This window comes from Hippopotamus amphibius, chromosome 14, assembly GCF_030028045.1.
Source record: "Hippopotamus amphibius kiboko isolate mHipAmp2 chromosome 14, mHipAmp2.hap2, whole genome shotgun sequence".
NCBI lineage: Eukaryota > Metazoa > Chordata > Mammalia > Artiodactyla > Hippopotamidae > Hippopotamus > Hippopotamus amphibius.
In genome coordinates, this window is record NC_080199.1 from 30,664,695 (window position 1) to 30,685,794 (window position 21,100).

The 21,100-nt window shown below is 38.5% G+C and overlaps 1 protein-coding gene across 2 annotated transcripts in view; it reads right to left on the bottom strand.

The window, feature by feature from the left end:
* Positions 1-18,895, bottom strand: part of NDFIP2 (Nedd4 family interacting protein 2) — a 65,169-nt gene extending 46,274 nt beyond the window's left edge. Inside the window, exon 1 of one of the 2 annotated variants that reach the window (XM_057707263.1) lies at positions 18,450-18,894. In XM_057707263.1, coding sequence (XP_057563246.1) covers positions 18,450-18,773 — 324 coding nt within the window. In that variant the 5' untranslated portion in view covers positions 18,774-18,894. Of the gene's footprint in view, positions 1-18,449 lie in introns of both variants that reach the window. The other variant, XM_057707264.1, reaches the window with a different exon arrangement.
* Positions 18,896-21,100: the final 2,205 nt, after the last annotated feature.

The window sequence follows — 21,100 nt, forward strand, 5'->3', positions numbered from 1 at the left end:
ACTGAAGCTCCAGTTTATGTAATTAGCTTGATTTAGTTTCATTTGCAAGGGCATAAGGCAACTAATCCCATGTAATACTGTTAAAGTTACTATCACAAGCATTCATTTGTCATTTAAAAAGTTACTATAGTGTACTATCTAGTTTAATTTCACATTCTTTTAGATAATCACATGGTTGCTAAATGAATAGAGAAGATAGTTTGATGCCTAAAAATCTACATTTGAAATATAGCTCTACCACCTCCTGCATAACCCTGAGTGGGTCTTCGGGCCTCCTCTTCTTTCTGATTCATTCATTTTCATTCGGTTATCAGTCACTCAATCAACAGTTACTAAAAGCCTAATACAGTATGTCTGAGATACTATACTGGGTGCAAGAAATAGATGCAAATCCCAACCCTTCAGTCCTTAGAACTTCTAACTTCTAACAACTAGGGGTTCTAAGGCAAGAGCATGCTACAGTATGACTACAGCAGCACCAGGGGGAATAAAGAAAATAAAAGTTTGCATATTCTATCACAGGTAAACCAGGGAGCCAAGACCAGCCAGGACCAAGCCTGAAATACCAACTTTCTTCAGAGTAAGTTTTGTTCTTTTCTCAGCAAACACAGAGAAGCTAAGAACAGAATCTTCAAGCAAAACTAAACACAGTAATATCAATTACCAAGGCATGCTGTTGTTGATGAGTCATCCAGGAAGCACAGCAAACGCCAAGATGCCACTGCCGACAATAGTTAAAGGGCTCACCCATTAAAGTGTTACAGCCACAGCAAACCCTCAAAAACTGGCTGACAAATGTAAATACATAATCTGAATAATTTCATAATATCAAAAGCCAAATACACACACACACTCTCTCTCAAAATCGGCAATTATGTGCCCCAAACTAATTCACCCTATATATTTCTTTATTTCTGTATAAATAATACTTACTCTCATGTTACAATGATCATCATAATGCCTCATTTCTAAAGGTATTTATCAATTAAAAAAAAAAACTGTTACACCAAGATTTTCCAAAACATGACATGACTAACATTTCCTAGCAAAAATTTACACACATGTGAATTCATTACTGCATTGATTTGCACTAGCAGCCAAGATGCACAAGACAAAAATATGTTATAACTTGTGCCTTTGAAGAAACCAGAGCAAAAATACTATCCAGAGACAAACTGGATAGGTGGTTCTTTATGGTACTCAAATTCCAACTGTCAGCAAATCCATCCCAGCACACTTAATAAAACAAATTTACCAAATAGTTTTGGGGGGTGAAAAACTCTGATAAACTAAATTTTTAACTTTACCATTTGAAAGACTGGATTTTGCTTTAAAGAGAATCCTTAGTTAGCATAACTAAAACACTGATAAAGACAGCCTTAAAAATATTTCATTACACACTACAGTAACTTTGCTTTAATTAATAAGTCAATGAAAAGCACTGTGTAGGAATATATCATGCACCAATAAGCAAAAATACTGGTACGAATACTTCTGAGACTAACCTCAACCACCTACATTGGACTAAGGATATGAAACATACTGGTTAAGTACAAAGGCTTCGGAATCAACTTTTTAAGACTCAAATCTAGACTCCAGCACTTATCAACTCTGTGACCTGCTTGGGCCTCATTTTTATCATCTACAAAATGGAATCCATATTTTTACAAGGCTTTCATAAGGATTACAAAAAAATGACATTTGTAAATACTCAGAATAATGCCTCACACAGTAAAGTCCCAATAAATGTTACTTAAAAACAAAACAAAGACACTTTACATATAGCATCTACTCTAGTTCCTACAACAACCCTCTGAGGTGAGTATAATGGAACAAACTTTATATAACTGAACTAACATACCTAGTTAGGGACAAAGACAAGATTCAAATTCAGGTTTTACTGTCTCTAAATTCAGACTCTTCCTAAGTCAAGATGCCTCCAAAAAAATTCACAGGTAGTAATCTACCCCGCCACAGGATTATCCTTATGAGTATTTCTGATGCTGATTCGAGTACACACGTATGCTACATACACATCTGCGAATCCACCCATCTACTTCTCTTTAATGTCACCAATTAATTATCTAATCCAAGCCACCATTATCACTTACCTAAACTATTGCCATAGCTTCCTAACTAGATGATGGATCCTGACATTTGGGAGGTCCTCAATGAAAAGGTTGGCTCACCAAGAAATGACAAAACCCTAGATTAACAAGTCAAGAAAACACAAACAGCTTATAGAATATAAAGAAGCAAATTAAGAACATCCAAAAAAAAAAAAACCTCCAACATGAAAGAAAAAAACAAAAATATTAGGAGGAAAGTTAATTCAGGAAGCAGAAAAACAAAAACCTCAAAAATCTTTAGTTGGCTCAAGTTCCAGCATGGCAGTGTAGGCCCCCTACAGTCCATCCCTCCCACTGACAGCCACTATAAATTTGAACACAAAAAAAAAAAAAAAAAAAACTATCTGAGCATTCTGAACATTAAGGAAAGAGATGTGGAGGGAAGTTAAACCTTGGAAAAGCAACCCGCACAAAGGAGAATGTTCCCTTTTTGTTATTTTCGAAGCTTGGCTCCAAGGCAGAACCACAGTTAGTGGAGAGGCACCTTGGCTTGGGCTACTAAAACCTCAATAGAACCCTTGCTATTTCTAGCCAGAGGAAGCATGGAACAAATGGAGCCCAGGCAAGCCAGAAAGTGGAGGGAAATCACTACCCCTCAAACCATGCATGTGTAGGACTGAACTAAAACAGATGAGTAAAGGCCTAAGGAATTAAGCTTAGGTTTGAACCCCGGCACACAGAATGGGAGACAGTACTTACAATCTGAAGCTGAGCTGACTGCCTCTAAAACAAAATAAGTACATTTTTCAGAGGACCATAGCAAAACACTCAGAAGATCCAGGATAAAATCGAAAATTACTAGAAATACAAAATACTAGGAAATATAAACCACTCTCCAGGGAAATGGCAATCAAGAGATGCCAAACTGAGGATGACTCAGATTATTGTTACCATACAAAGATTTTAAAGCTGCCCTTACAACTGTGTTCTGGGAAGTAAAGCAATATTACCTTGAAATCAATCAAATGACAGGGAATCTCAGCAGGTAACCAGAAAACAAAAAACTGAACCAAATAAAAACTTTAGGCTGGAAAAATAAAATACATGAAATAAAAAATTCACTGGGTGGGATCCATAGCACAATGAAGGTAACAGAGGAAAGAGAGAGTGAATTTAAATTGATTGACAGAATTTATCCATTCTAGAGAACAGAGAAGCAAAAGGACTGAAAAAATACATAAGCAAACAAATAGAGCTGCAGAGACTCTAAACCTTTAACAGGTCTAGAAAACACGTAATTTGAGACTCAAAGGAAATAAGAGACTGCAGCAGGAAAAGAAAAAAGAGGAAAAAAAAAAAAACACTGAAGAAATAATGTCCATAACTCTTCAAAGTAGTGAAAGGAGTAAATTTACAAACTCAACCTCAGTGAGGCTAAAACAGAACAAATTCAAAGAAAACTATACTTAGACACAGGATAATAACAGAACTTCTAAAAATCAAAGATAAAGAAAAGTTATTGAAGCAGCCTGAAAAACCAATACAGAGAAACATACAGAGAAACAATAATTCAAATAACTACAGAGTTCTCATCAGAAACCACGGTTATCATAAGAAAATGGAACAAAATCTTAAAGGGCTGAAAGAAAAAACCAACTCAGCCAAGAATTCTACACCCAAAATATGTATCTATAGGGAGTTCCCTAGTGGCCTCATGGTTAGGATTGCACACTTTCACTGCCAAGGCCCGGGTTCAATCCCTGTTCAGAGAACTGAGACCCCGCAAGCTGCACGGTGCAGCCCCCCACCCCCCACAAAAAAACCTAATACTTCAGGAATGAAGGCAAAACATACACACACCTAACTTTTCACTAGCTATTGTAATCTTAGAGCAAGCACAAAAATAATAAAATTATATTATTCATTAATAAATAATATTAATATTATTCTTGATTCATTAATAACTAATAATGTAAAGAGAAACGGCTAAAAAAGCAATACATATTTTGAAAAGGAAACTAAAAAAATTTTTTGATCAAATGATCCAAAAGGCAGCAGAAACGGATGAAAACAGGCGGAAAAAAAAAAAGAGAGGACAAAGAGAAAACAAATAATACAACAGTAGAAGTAAACCAACCATACCAATAATTACATTAAACACAAACACTCTAGTTAAAAGGCAGAAGCTGTCAGAGTGAATAAAAAAGTAAAACCCAAAACTATATGCCGCCAACAAAAGTCACATATTAAGGACTCAAGTTGAAAGTAAACAGAAAAAGATATTCCATGTAAAAAATAACACAGGAATGGTAATTTTAATATCAAATAAAGCAAACTTGAAGACAAAGAGCATTCCCAGAGATAAGGAGAGGCATTTTGTAACAACAGCCTCAAAACACAGGAAGCAAGAAACTGGGATAGTTAAAGGGAGACAGACAACTCCACAAAAACAGCAGATGTTAACACCCCCTTGCTTATTAGCAACTAATAGAATAACACAAAAACAAAAATCATTAGGGAATTCCCTGGCAGTCCAGTGGTTAGGACTCAGTGCTTGCACTGCCGGGGCCCAGGTTAGATCCCTGGTCAGGGAACTAAGATCCAACAAGCCATGTTACCCAGCCAAAAACAACAAAAAGAACAAAAATCAGTAAAGAGATAGATCAGAACAATATTATGAACCAACCTGATCTGACATTTACACAACACTATATCCAACAACTCAAGAATACATACATTCCTTTCAACTGCACATAATACATCACCAAGATAATATACTGGGGCATAAAACAAGTCTCAATAAATTTAAACGGAATGAGATCATACTGAGTGTGGTTTCTTACCAAGAAAAAATTAAATTAGATATTTTTAAAAAGATATACAAGAAAATCCCAAGTAAATGGAAATCAAATGGAATTCAGAAACAGAGGATCCAACCTAGTTAAAGTGACGAAGGGAAAAGTCTTAGGATGACAGCTATGTACCAGACCTAGAGAGCAAATAGTACAGATAGAAACAGGAGGCTGGAGGGCTCTATGAAGAGTGTCTTCAAAGAGCAAAATAAAGGAACTAATACTTATCCAATGCATGTGACCATGCAAAAAATGTAGCTAAAAAGCAAATTTTGAAAAATGACCAGAGGATCTGCAAAGAATTAACAATAGATACACAAGGGGGGTGAGGTGGGGGGATAAATTAGGAGTTTGGGATTAACATAAACACACTACTGTATGTAAAATAAATAACAAGGACCTACTTTATAGCACAGGGAACTATACTCAATATCCTGATATATACATATATATATATATTTGCTGTACACTTGAAACTAACACAACATTGCAAATTAACTATACCACAATAAAAACAAAAAATAAACAAAAATTAGGCAACTCTATAAAAAATTTTAAAATGTTATACAAAACACACCACTTGACTCACTAGTGAACAATACTTTCAAAGTCATAAAATGTAAAGACTAATTATCGATTTAACCACATATTAGGAGCTTTTCATACACTTAATCTTCATAATAATTCTATGAGGGAAGTACCTATACTACCCTTACTTCACAGATGAGGAAGCTACGGCATAGAGAGGTTAAGTAATCAGCCCAAGGTTACAGTGCTTGGAAGTGAGAAGCCAAGATTTGAACCTATGAGGTGAGACTACAGAGATGATCTAGGAAGGGAAAGCAGGACATGTAAGAAAGCAAAGCAAAATAAACAAAGCAACAAGTAGCTTCATATATTGATACATATATGTTAAAAATACAAAGTTAAATAAACAAAGCAGCGAAAAGAGTTAAAGATTGTTTTCTTTTGAGGAGAAAGCTTGGAGGACAAAAGCTGGGAGCTGGGAAAGGAGTCAGATGTTTCTCATTGTCTTTTGGTACTCTAACTTTTGAAACTGTATACCCACATTATTTTGATTTTTAAAAACATAGGCTGTGGTGCGCAGGCTCCTCATTGTGGTGGCTTCTCTTGTTGCAGAGCACAGGCTCTAGGCATGTGGGCTTCAGTAGTTGTGGCATACGGGCTCAATAGTTGTGGCTCACAGACTCTAGAGCGCAGGCTCAGTAGTTGAGGTGCTCGGGCTTAGCTGCTCCATGGCACGTGGGATCTTCCCGGACCAGGGCTCAAACCCGTGTCCCCTGTATTGGTAGGCGGATTCTTAACCACTGCGCCACCAGGGAAGTCCCAGTAGCCCCCTCTCACCACAACTAGAGAAAGCCCATGTGCAGCAACAAAGACCCAATGCAGCCAATAAATTAAATAAAGAAGTCTATAAAAAACAAACAAACAAAAAAAACCATGCTGGTCAAAGAAAACTCATGTACAAGCTGAGTCTAGTCTACTGAAAGATTACTGAGTTTTAGGTTCTGGACAATTGGCTTGCTAGGTTCACTTATTAGCTAGTGACTACCAGTCTCATCCTATACCATCCATGCTCCCTGTGCCTGGCATCGCCATTTATAAAAGGAAGTTAACTATAATGAAAGCTCTATTTCCCCAAGGTCTTTTAACTCAGCTGATATGTATACAAGTACTAGAATAAAATTTGTCCTCCAAGCTTTACTGCACAACCTTAAGCAGATCCTCCCGCAGGCAGTCTTCTGTAAAATGAGATGGTGAAAGAAAATAATCATTAACTACTTCCACAATATTTGGAAACAATTTATTTTCCTTCTTTCCATAAGTAAACCAAATAACCTAAACGTGGTTAATTATCTTGCAAATGCAAGTCACCAGTTGGATGAGGAATCATGTAAAACTACCAGAATTCATCTTAACAGATTTCTCAGAACTATTCTAAAAACAAAGTATCCTAATTATGGACATCCAGAATATCAACATTGTATGAGCTAGGCAATATACTGTTACTTTCACATAAGAGAACTCTGGGAAACTGTTCACTTTATAAATATAAGTATCAGTACTCTCATCGATACACCTGAAATCATTCAGAAAGGGCATTCATTTATATCTTCAATAAGTATTTACAATGCACTATATACTACACTATGTACTATTATAAACAAGACAGACCAAAGCCCTACTACCCATTGAGTTTACAAAGTACATACCATGGAATAAGCACTATGATAGGGATAAGTGCACAGTGTTAAAAGAATACAGTGAACTTGGTAGTAAAGGGAGGAAATGGAGGTGGGGAGGCAGAGGGTGAGGGAAGGTTTTCTGGAGAAAAGAACATCTAAACATATTTGAATAAAGAATAGAAATTCATCTTGGAGGAAGGAGAACGAAAAGAGAAAAGGGCAATCATATGTTCAAAACCCAGAAGGCAAGCAAGAACATGGTTTGGAGTGGTGGGTGGAGAGGTGCAGAGCAAGAGAACAAAAGTATTACAGTTACAAAACATGTCAAAACACAGCACATGTGCAGTGCAATAACAAATTAGGCAGGATGAGGTTAGCAGAGGTTCACGTTGTTCTCCAAGGTTACAAACAAAAACTTACAAGGGTCTCAAGTGTTATTTCAAGTGTTAATTCCTTTTGAGGAAATCACACAAAAAGTCATCCTCATATAAATGAATGCTCTACCCAAATGAGAATAAGTGTTCTCTAAAAACCACTGGATTTCTTCAGTCTAACATCCAAAAGGCTACAAGTCCTAAGAATCTCAAAATTAGTAAAGTAAAACTATTCAGTTTATTTCCTTATTCTCAAAGCTTCTGCCAAACAGCACAGTTGCTTTGCATGATGTAATGGGTAATTCTGGAGAAACATAAACCACAGCACATTCCTACAGTTTTAAAATATTAAATTGTTGAAGTTCAAATCTTAAAAGTAAGCAAGTCGAAACCTTGAAATAATCTGAGAGTAAATCTTAGACTACTGCAGCATTTCCCAACTTGCACTTGGCATGTTTTTAACAAGAATTTTACCCACACCTTAATTCCAGCTAAGTGATCAAACTTTTGGAAGAAACTATAACAACATGGCATGAAAACATACAGGATAATTATAATCACATGGTAGACAGGCAAGGCTTAACGACAATGCTCTTTTGAGTAAATTTATATCTAATAAAGGTCAGCAGAAAGTATCCCCTAGTTATTTAAACTTAAGTCAGGCCCACCTACACATGTAGAATATGTATAAAATTCTAAAATAATATATTATTAATACACATATAACAAGATAGTTTTAGCATGTAGGTGTGATGTTAAGGAAAGACTAAAAAGAAAATAGTCTCTAAGCAGTCAATATAAAACAGATGAGGAAAACCAAAGCAGAGCCCACAACTCCACAGTCAATGAAGGTAGTAAGCAACCGAACAACTCTATGGGACAATCACATGCGCGCGCGTGCGTGCATGCGTGTGTGTGTGTGTGTGTGTGTGTGTTTTGCATTACCTTCAGCTTAACATATGTTGCTTAGTGTCTGTGTCTCTCTCCGCCCCCTTCTCCCTTTTTCCCTCCCTCTCTCTCTCTCCACACACACACAACCTGAGAGAGCCCGTGTGAGTAGCAAAAAAAAAAAAAAAAATTCTTCTAAAAACAGGAATTAGAATAAAATAACACAAAGTTTTGAGTCTATGAAACTGGTCTTGAGATAGCACCATTCATTCAGTCTTTCTTATCAAATACTTCGTAAATGCCTACCATACGCCAGATACCGAAAGATACAGCAGTGAACAGAACAGACCTGTTCTCGTGAAGCTTACACTCAAGGGGAAGGAAGGAGAGAGGAATTAAACAAGTAAAATATGTGAAATATCAGTGATAAGAACTATGGAAAAAACTGAAACAGGAAATGTGGCTAGGCAGTACTGTGAAGAGGGTACTGTGATTTTAAATGGCCTCAATGAGGTGACCACTCCAACAGAATGAAGATTCCATCAGACAGGAGAAACCTGTCTTTGCTGTTCTCACATAAAATTTTATACTCTAATTGGGATCTCCACCCCAATTCTAGTGATAGACTAGTGCCTGCCTGATTACCAGGTATAATACGTGATGAAAAACAACACTACCACGTTTCTAAGGGTTTATTTCAAGACTGAGTGAAATAAAAATTTGTCAGAAGCATTCAGCAACAGGCCCAAACTTAAGGCCTTTATGAGGTACACTCCTCTTTCATCTACATCAGGGGTGGGCAAATTACAGCTAGCAGGCAAAATCCAACCCACCATGTATTTTTGTAAATAAAATTTTATTAGAACACTACCATATTAACTAGTTTACATGTTAAGTATGGATACTTTTACACTAAAACAGCAGATCTAGTACCCAGCTGTGACAGAGACCACATGACCTGGAAAGTCTAAAATATCTACTATCTGATCCTTTACAGGAAAGTCTGCTGACCCCTGGTCTAGATCATCACCACCCCATTACTAGCCTCATAATGAGACTCCTTTCAGGGCCCTCTTTGTGAGCAGATAACAAGTGCAGTCACATGGAACCCTGACTCAGGAGGGCCTCATGGTTGCAGTTTCATGTCTATGGTCACCTTTAAATTCTTAATAATTTTATCTTTGAATCCAAGTTTTATAAGTGAACTCCAATGGGACAAAATAGTATGTGCCAGGGACTTGGTATCTCAGCTCAAAAGGAGTCTGTCTCCCCAGGAAAGATTCTCAGGCAGCTGAACCCCCTGGTTCAGCTCAACCTCCCTATCCTCACCCCATGACTAGAAGTAGGCAAGGTGGTAGCTATCCCCATGCCAGGCTGCCATCACTATGATACATTCACAGGCAAACCAGCAGCTTCCCTGGCCTTTCATCAATTCAGTATTTAGCAAGTCCTAGCACTGAGGCTGCAATCCCTTGGGGGTCGGTCCTCTGCTGTGGGTTAAGACAGCAGACCTGTCGGAAGTGGAGACTGGCTTTCCTACCCCAGGCCAGGGCCCCATATTTTCATTTGGCATTGCACCTTGCAAAGTATGTAGCAGAACTTGACTTTTTTCATGAAACAAAAATTATAAACGAGGGTTCCATTCTTCTATCAAATTCAGCATCAAATTTATTTGTTTTGTACCATTCCACTGAGCCATCCCCCTTCACCTTGCTCTAGGCACACAGTTTTCTTCCTACTTCTTAAACCAACAAGCTCATTTCCACCACAGGCCATTATCACACCTGAAATACTCATCAACTAGAACATTTCAATCAAGTCTTGGCCTGAGTGTCACATCTTCAGAGTGGATGGAGTTCCCTGATAATCCTGATTCCAATCAATTGAGGGGATCAAACCAACAGGTGTAGCATATCATCTCCAAAGATGGCCACCATCAATTTTTTGCCTCCACGTATGTGCACTGCCTCTCCCACATTGGGAGATAGAGTTTATTTCCTCTCGCCTTGAATCCGGGCTGGATTTATGGCTGCTTTAACCAAGAGAATGCAGTAGAAATGACATTCCGGAGTTCTAAGCCCAAGCCTTAAGAGGAATGGCAGCTTCCTCTTCCTTCTATGTGAAAGGCCAAGGTCACATTGAGAGGGCACATGAAGAGGACACACAGAGAACTGAAATGATCGATACTCAACAGTCCCAGATGAGCTTCCAGTCAACAGTCATCATCAATTGCTAGTGAAAGGACTGAGTCATCTGGGATGTTCTAACCCAATCAGGGCCCCAAATGGAGTCCCAGTTAACATCACATGGAGCAGAAGAACCACACTGCTGATCAAAGCCAAACCAAGGAATCTTGAAACATAATAAAATGCCTGTGTTTTGAGTAGTTTGTTACAAAACAATGTAAAATTGAAACACCAAGATTTGAATACCAGATCCATCACAGCTGGATCCACACATATGCCTATTATTTAACCTCTTTATGTCTCATTTTTTTCATCTGCAAAATGAGGATCATGATATTATCTATTTCACAGAATTGTTCTAAGGAATAAATGTGCTCATATTGTAAAGCACACAACAGAGTTCTCAGCATATTCCTGACAGGATGCAAAAAGATATTATTGTTCTATTACTGCTTTTTTATTATTGCTATAATGTATTATTTATTCCATCTTCCTGCTTCACTTTCTTTAAGTCATCTATTATTATCTGAAATTATGCTTACTTATTTATCTGCTTCCCCTCTACCAAAGTATGAGCCATGAGACAAGAAGTTAACTGTCTTGTTCACCAGCACCTAAAACAGAATTTGGCAGATAGAGATACTTTCTAAATTAATATTGAATAAATGAATTATAGGACCTTAGTTTCATAGTTAATAATGACATCTAAAAACTGCTCTCATACCTTAGTATAATCTGACAAGAGGCACTCAAACAATATGCACACAAACTATCTATAATACATTGTTTTCAATATAATTCCAATCCATTTACTTGTTACTGCACAAATACTACACCATTATCGGATCATGTACTGCTCAAATATGCCTAAGTGATGGCTAGCATCTGACTTAGCATCATTCAGGTGTTCTAAAGTAGCTTATTCGTTTGTATAATTTTTTTTAAATGAACTGTACTCAATCAAACTAATAACACACTCTGAGTTACTACTGCTGCATGCACAGAAACAGCCAGAGAAACTTTAATGTGGGGTTCATTCAAAAACATATTACCCTGGCAGCACAAATTAACATAATACTAATCTTCAAGCTATGGAAACGTGGTTTTAAACACATCTGAGTGTGAATTTCCTCACTTACAGTTGTTTAAAGTTTAAAATCTATATTAAAGACGAAATAAAAATCAGACATTCACAGAACCCTGAAGCACCTCTGAGGTAAAGCACCAGTCTAGAAGATACACAAAGACACACAAAAGCACAATTCAGTATAACAAATTTCCTAGTATTATGATTCTCAACTTTTCCTCTGCCATGATGTAGAGATGACAAATGCAAGAAATTCACCCTGCCTCCCTCTTCCAATTATAATTTCGTAGGAGTTTTTACATTTAGGAATGGGGTTTTATAAGGCAAACAAACCACAGAGGTGTGGTACAGAACTTAGATGAGAAATAAACACGTGCAAAGTCAGGGAAGTATGAGAGAAGACATTATGGTTAAAGCTAATAATAAGTATGCCCTGCTGAACTCCAGCAGTTAGTGCATAAAAATTAAGGGGGGGGGGAGGGGGCCCAGAATTGCTGAGATGTGGCAATGTATAGGTAAAAAAACATCCATTCAAGGAACTCGTATGTTAAGAACAGAAACTTATACTTCAAAATCCAATAAGCCACCAGAATGGCTAAAATTTAAAAGTCTGAAAACACCAAAATTTTGGCAAGGTGGTAGATCAGCCAAACCTTTCATATATTATCGGTTTAAGTGTAAAATGGTACACTGGGAAATGGGATGCAGACCTGGAAAAAAGTCAGGTGGTTTCTCATAAAATTAAGCATACACCTACCCTATTACCTAGTAATTCCACCAAAGAGAAACGAAAATGTACGCTCATAAAAAGATCTGCACAAGAATATTCCTAACTGCTTTATCCATAATAGTCCACAACTGGAAACAACCCAAATGTCTATCAACAGAGCAATGGATAAACAAACTGTCATATAGTCACACAATTTATACAATGAAACACTATTCAACAATAAAAAGGGGTGCACTACTGATATAAACAATAACAGGATCAACCTCCTAAACTCCATGCAGAGCGGAAGAAGCTCTGCAGACTCTATGCTCTATGATTATAGAATAGGCAAAGCTCATCTGAAGTGAAAAACAAAAACAAAACAGTATAACAATCACCTGGTGGGTAGGAATCAACAGGGAAGGGTCATGAGTGAACTTTCTAGGGTGACAGTAATGTTCTATCCCAGTGGTCAGTAAACTTTTTCTGTAAAGGGCAAAATAACAAATATTTCACACTTTCTGGGCTTTGCCTCAAATACCCAATTCTGCCACTGTAAAAGAATGGCATGGCTGCGCTACCATTAAGACTTTATTTACAAACAATAAAAACAAAAAAAAAAGGAAAAGAAAAAAAAAACAAGAAATATTTAAAAAAAAAGACTACTTACAAAACAAGAGTTAGAATGTAGTCTGCCGATCCCTGCTCTATATTTTAAAAGTGGTTTGGGTTACACAGATGATGTACTTGTCAAAACCCATCTAAGAGGCTGCAGAAGATTTGTGCGTTTCACTATGCATCAATTTTATCCTAAAGGAAAAAAACATAAAGAAATATTGAACTCTAGGCTAATGATAAGCCTGTAGTTTGCAATGAGGTACACTGATATCTGCAACTTATTTTGAAAGCTCAAAAAATAAGATGGATTGGCAGATACACAGTAACATAAATACAAGAAACTGTTGGGAACTGCAGACCTTACAACTGGTATATGGTATATGGAAGTTAACTGTGCTATTCTTTCAACTTCTGTATATATTTGAAAGTATTTTGTTTCGTTTTGTTTCTGGCCACATGGTGCAGCTTCCAGGATCTTAATTCCCCGACTAGGGATTGAACTCAGGATTGAACTCGTGCCCCCTGCAGTGGAAGCGCAGAGTCCTAACCACTGCACCACCAATAAGAGGCCACTGAAGATTTTTAAGCAAAGAAATGAAAATCAAATTTATATTCTACAAATACAATTCATATAGTGCAAACAATACACTGAAGGATGTCAGATGAAGGAAGCACTAAGCAGGCTATGACAATAGTCCATGCTATAGAAAATATCAACATTTGAGGAGTAAGTACAAAGTGAGTTCATGCAGAGAAGAAAAGTCAGGGCAGTAAAGAGTAGAAAGCTCCTTCATTTCAGGAATGAGGAAGGAGTTTCAAGGAGAAAGTTCACAATGTCAACATAAAAGAACTGAAGCAAGAAGAGAACTGAAAAGTACCTATTAGATTAAGCAATGGACTTCAATGATGCAAGAGGTGTGGTAAGAACGTAAACCAGATAAAGGATATTGATAAGTTCAAAGGAAACAAGTGATGATCAAAAGAATCTAGCTGGACCAAGAGAGGAAGGCAAAACTAGAGAGCATTGTAAAGTAGAAGACTGCAGTACTTCTTTAAAATGGAAAACAAAAGTAAAAAACAGCACCTAAAAATCACTATATATTATCTCACCCAGAAAATGTATTCCTGGGTAAGGCAGCCTGCCATGGGCCTGAGCGTCCCTGCACCTTCTTGCTGAGTGTGGCAGTTTGCAAAGCTCTACCATTTCATGATACTGAAAGGATTCTTGTAAATCCTCACACAGGCAACAGAGAAGGTCAAGGTTACCACAGCAGTAACTGTCTCTCAGGGAGAGGTGAACTGAACTAGCTTGTTTGTTATTTGCTACAACGTTTGCAGCTTGGGGGGTGGGGGCAGTGCTGGACCCTCGGTCCTGAATTCCTTAGCTGTGATCCACTGCCTGCATCCATCTAGACCCATCACCCTCATAGAACCCAGTTACAAGGAAAACCAGCATAAATATGCTAACGTTCCTGAGTCTGCAGTGCTGTGAGTAACAACGTCATTTGTCTGACCTGGGAGTCTTCTGTTTTTCTGCCAGCAACCATGAAACATTAACAGACTTTAACTATCAGCTTGTAAATAGGGTAAAATCAACTCTTAAGACTTTTCAAAGCTCTTGACATGACAACAAAGAACTAGTTGATACTCATGTTGCTAAACGCAGAGATAAAAACGAAGTCACCAGCAAAAATTGAAATATATACATTTTACAGTTTATTTACCTTACATTATTCATAATAACATTTCCCATGTACCAGTCGCTTTACTATATTTTCTACATATATTACATTATATAATTCTTATAACAATCCTAATGAGGTAGGTACTAATATGAGGAAGCTGAGGCTTCAAGATGCTAGATAACTAAGCCAAGGGCTCACACATTGTAATCAGCACAACCTAAATATAAGCCCAGATGACTTTAAAAGATGTGAGGTTTTTTTTTAAACTATTAATAGTCAACCTCCTTCCCAGCTGATTTATCAAGGGCAACTCTAGCTCACCATATATAACAGCAAAATATCTATACCATCACAATATGAATACTTTCATTATTTGTACAGAAAGCTAACATTTTGGAAATGTTAATATAATCAAAGTTTTCTCTAAAAATCTGTGATCAAGGAAGAGCTGGATTGAACAAATCCAAACCATTGTCTTTATGGCAGAAGCTCTCATAGTTTTACTATGCAAGTGTACGTGTTTTTATGCTAATATAAATTATAAATCTTCTAAGAACACCTCTTATTCTGAATGATCCAGTTTGGGAAACGACTGCTACAACCAATAGTGCCACTTTAACTTGTACACTGAATACCTTTGAAAGCTTAGTAGTCAGCTTGGTGGTTCAAGTACACAAATCCTTTAAAATAGAGAACATCAAAGTTAGAATGTGGCGTAACAGCTCCAAGCCCAGTCAACGACTTCATAGTTTGGTAACACTGCCCATTTCCTACCAAACAAAATTGAATTTCCCATAACACAATGGAACTAAATGGCTTTTTCTGAAATTAGAAGGGTAACAAGTTGAGGCTTTTTGTATTTGTAGCTCTGTACATTGTTTTCGTTTAACAAAATTTGGACACTTTAAACAATGGAGGAGAGATCACAGAAAAAGTAGTTTCCACATAAAGCTAGTGAATTGCTTGGTGGTAGTAAGTTATTCTGATGGTCCTAGGCATCACCATTAACTTATCAACATGGAAAGCTAAATTTTAACTCTATGAATAAGTGGAAAATTAATATCGTATACCATTTCACCGCCAAGCATGTTTTCCCGTCTCCTACTTAGTCATCTCTAAACATTCAACAACTGAAACTGTTTATTGCTCCGTTGTTATTAATCATTCCAGAGTTAAAAAAAAAAAAAAAAAACTAAGCTAAAGGGACTTCCCTGGTGGCGCAGTGGTTACAAATCCACCTGACAATTTCAGGGACATGGGTTTGAGCCCTGGTCTGGGAAGATCCCACATGCCACGGAGCAACTAAGCCCATGCGCCACAGCTACTGAGCCTGTGCTCTAGAGCCTGCGAGCCACAACTACTAAGCCTGAGTGACACAACTACTGAAGCCCGTGGGCCTATGGCCCACGCACCGCAACGAAGAGTAGATCCCACTGGATGTAATTAGAGAAAGCTCCTGCACAGCAATGAAGACCCAATGCAGTCATAAACAAACAAATAAATGAGTAAATAAAACTAAGCTAAAGTCAGTCGCACAACAGCTGTGTTCATCGTACAAGCCAGACCTACAGGTTGGTCCCTAGCTTACTGCAAATCAATCCAGCTGCCTTTTTTTTTTTCCCCTATGCTCTGAAGGAATGCCTCCACCCATTCAAAGTCTATGTAGGACACACCTCCAATATTTTGGGGAAGGAGAGGAGAGGCATATACTTAAAGTTATTGATCAGGCCATTCTCGACAAAACCAAGGGTTATTCTAGACAGATGAAATTGCCATGTAATTACACAGGAATTGGAATCAAAATCTAAATGTAAACTGTACTAAGATTCTCAAACAATGCACCTTATAAGGAAAACAAATTGATGTCCTACGTACCTAAAACAAGAATTATCTTCCAAAGGACAGATTTTTGCCCTCTGCTCTGAAGGAATGCCTCCTCCACCCATTCAAAGTCTATATGGGACACATCTCCAGGAGAAAAAAAAGGCAATAAAATATAATACTGTCCACTTACTCTGAAAGGCGTTGTAGAGAAAAAGAAAATATCTTAAAGCTGACAGAGCAATTTCCAACATTTTGGTGTTAGGAATTCTTAAGAATAATGATGATAACTACTGAAAGCAAATGTGACACTATCATAAATTACTTTAAGGCACAGATACATCAGTTAAAAATGTTTTGAGTAATGATTTGTATATGAGAACATGATTGATTCTGATAAGCAAAACCTCCAAAGAGAAAGAATTCGAATCAGCTAACACCATTAAGGGAAACAAATAGAACAGGAAGGAAAAGAGATTAGAGAAAAGAAATCAATTCCACTGGTAACAGTATTCAACATTTACCTATTGGATTTTATTTTTACTAATATCTGCAAAAATAGGAATGCCTTAAAGAAAAGAAATCAAACCACCAAAAGTGTATACACTAACAACTTGAAAAATGCTTTCCCATACTGGCAGCAATATTTTCCAAACCATTCTGAAAATACTGATAAATTTTCACAGAATTCAGAATATACATCATTCGGAGGTTTTACCGGATGTAAACCAGATGAAATGGAAGCTTCATGAACTTCTATCGTTAAAAAAAAATGCAAATTACATACATCGGTATTTCATCTTTCAGTAGCCTTCATATTTGTCAAAATACACTTAATAGAAATTCTCAATTCCCAACTAAATTTCACCTGTGCAAATAGATCTGAAACATGAAATCTGCACTAACACATCTATATTTGTGAATTTCACAAACAGTACTATTAATTGCACCATCAGTGCTCCATATTAACGTTTTTCTCCTCTCCCTCAGTAAACAGGTTTAACTAAATTACCACCTCAAAGTTTACAGAATAACATGCTACCTAGCTGCAACGAAACAGTCAACTATTTCTGAGTCCATTTTTTAAACAAGGTTTAGGTAGGAATCTCCAACGACACCACAGGGAAAAAAAAAATACATTAGAAAAATTGACAGGGAAAACATAGAAGGGCACTTTACACTCATTTCAGCATACAAAGCTTTGTATGGTTGAACTGGAAAATCTTGTATTTAAAGAAAATAATTTTTCAAACAAGATTAGCATTTTTTAGTAAAACTTCCTGTTTCTTCTCCCAATAATAATAATAAGAATAAGAATAATGTGATAGAAAAAAGAATGCAGTCACTTAATTCTAACAGAAAAGGACAAAATGACAAGGTTAACTAGAACTGAGAAACAAGTTCATCCCCAAGACCATTCTCTACAGTTGTACAATTTTTAAACCTACGTGGTTTTTTTTGTTTTTGTTTTTGTTTGTTTTTTTACCAAATCCACATCCCACCCAACGCAGTCCTTACATCTCCCTCCTTCCCACCCACTCCATCTATGACGCCGGGCGATCAGCTCCCCAGCAGGTATATGAACTCATTTCCAGTACACAATCCACTGGAATATCTCTAAAGAGACTGGGTCAGGGCATAACGAAACGATCGAGAAAGTGACAAATAAAACAGATATAAGTTTTAATGGGAGGGGTGGGGATGTGTAACAGCGGAGGAACGGGGACCTCGAAAGAGAGCTGGGTCTCCAAAGAAGGGTCTCAAAAGGGCCACGGGCAGGCTCCATCCGAGAGGTGTGAGGGAAGGAAGGTCCTGCCAAAAGAGCCAAAAATAAATTCGCCAGCATGTCCTCTTCGGGAATAACACGAGGAAAGGGACTCAGGGGGCCACGGCGGGGGGCAATCCCGGGCTCCTCGGCGGCTCAGGAGGCCGGGGCTGGGGCCAGAAACTCACCACCTGGTAGCGGCCAGTCCCCGGCTGGTGATGATCCATCCTGCCCGGCTCGGGATCCGGCTTCCGAGCGGGCGAGTCCCCTCGGCGCTCAGCCCCCTCGGTCACGCCGGTCGTCGACGACGTCGTCGCCGCAGCGACCCTTCCGCCGCTGTTTCTGCCGCCGCGGTCGCCCGGCCGTGCCGCCTCACTTCCCGTCGCTGCCGCAGAAGCCACGGAAACCTCCGCGTCGGCCGCAGCCCGGGGGCGAAGCTCCGGGGCGCCGCGCGCGCTACTGAGCATGCCCGGGATGGTCGCGCATGCTCGCTGGGTCCTCCGGCGTCCCATCCGCGTCGCGGGTGGGGGTGTTCAGCTGGGTGGGAGGATATGGAAAAAGTCAGGCAAGTCCCGAGGAGCAGTCCAGGTTGTCAGCCTGTCCGGAGTGGGCGGTGGCAAAAGGAGCAAGGAAAAAAATATCACCGTCCTTGATTGGTCTTTTCTATTGGACGGGGTTCGCGCAGGCACAGTCACACGGCACAGACACGGATGTTGAGGAGAGCGGGGACGCATTCCTGGAACACCTGAGGACAGGTCACCCAGTTTCGCAACACTTCCTCTTATTACTCACCCAGGCTAGGACAACGCACAGAGATCCGTCTCTAGGACCTTCCTTAAAACTCTTATTCAGAATCATTCGTGAGTTAAAGGATGTCTTGTTAGGTGGTTTTGTTTTGTTTGTCCCCTTCTTGGCAGTAAGAGATTTGAGAATCCAACAAGGATTCTTCAGCCATACTCATGTATCTCGCCAAGGAAAGGGGCCTCTGGAGCACTAGGTTGGTGGAAGGATACAAGAAAATAATGAAATAATATAGGACTCTTGTGATCATATTCATATCAGTAATTCCCGTGGGTTAACAGTGAGGAATCACTTCGTGTGCAACATTGTAAGACGATCTCAGTATCCAGTTAACCAACACATGACCTACTATGTAAGTATCTCCCACAGGGTACAAAGCATGTTTCTCTAGCAAGTGGAAGAGTAAAATGGGGCAGTGTATTCTTTAACCCAAAGACCTGCTTTCCATACCCTGAAAACTGTGATCCCACGTGATCTGGCTCAGCTGTCTTTTTTACTTAACTTCCCTTCTGAATCACCAAAGGATATTCTTGGAATGAAGAAGGCTGCTGGATGGACCTGATCACCTAGTTAAAATAGCAAGAATACAATAGAGAAACTCACTGAGAGATCAACTGAAAAAAGCAAGCCTTCCTAATTGTTTTATTCAAAGCGTTGAGCAGTTCTTCTTATTTTTGCCAGACACATTCAGCGGTAGACGGTATTAATAGGATGACAATAATGAAAAGCACTGATATTGTCATACTTAAATGTCTCTAAACTTTCTTTAGGTCTAACAATGTGTTTTAGATTCTAAGATAATAAACATGATATTTCATTGTGTTACTGTACAAGAGCTTACTCTCACAATTTCACCCCAAATAATATCACTTTTCAATGATCAAAACAACCACTGGTGTCAGCAAAATGAAATTAGATTCCTACATCCCTTATGGTCTATACGGTTCATTTAGAACTTAATGTTATATGCAGTTGCACTTTCATTAATCATTTATACATCCATTTGTTTTTCAAATAGACGGCTGCTCAGCATAGAGGCCATTTTTTTTACACCTAGCACACCCAGAACAGTAATGAGAACGTAAAGGTGAAAATCAGCGGCCTGACAAAAAGCAAACATCCTAAATCTTGTTAGCGTAACAAATTCTTTCAATTTTACTCTCCTCCCAAGTTTTGTGAATGTTTTGCTAATCTAGAGAGCAGGAAACAAAATTCAACAGGAAAGGGGTTTTTCAGTGAAGAGGAGGAAGAAAAAGAGGGGAAAGAGAAGTAGAATAACAGCTGATACATATTGGGCCCTTCCCAAGGAGGGAACTGCACGTGATATATCATTTCATCCTCACAACAGCTCCAGTATGTAGGCACAATTGTAATCTGGTTTAACAAATCAGGAAACTAAGGCACCAAGTGCTTCAGGAACTTGTCCAAAGCCAAATCACTAGTAAGTGGTGACAGACTCCAGAGCCTCCACTGTATTAGGCACCATGGTATAGTACACCCTTAAAACAAACGAACAGACAAACAAAACAACTGTTGTCTCTTTCTGTCCACCACTACCATGAAACTTCTGCAGAAGACTGAAAAAAAATATGATGTATCACAAAGAGCCAGTCTGACTGCCTTAAATGATACCTCCTTGATCTGTATGAAATAAAACATTCTTTTTCATTGTCCTCTAAAGAGCCATTCTGAGCTCCTTTTGCCCATTTCATAACTAAGCCAGTATGACCTGTAATGGACCCTCATAAGCAGAAGTCCTGAGTTGTCCCACTAGGAGCAACATTTGGGGCAAGGTATGGGAGTCATGATATTCTTATCATTTTAGAGGCCTTAAGCAACTTTGATATTTTAATCTTTAATCTTTCAGTGGTGGGACTTCCCTGGTGGCGCAGTGTTTAAGAATCTGCGTGCCAAAGGAGGGGACACAGGTTGGTTCCCTGGTCCAGGAAGATCCCACATGCCACAGAGCAACTAAGCCTGTGTGCCACAACTACTGAGCCTGTGCTCTAGAGCCTGCCAGCCACGACTACTGAAGCCC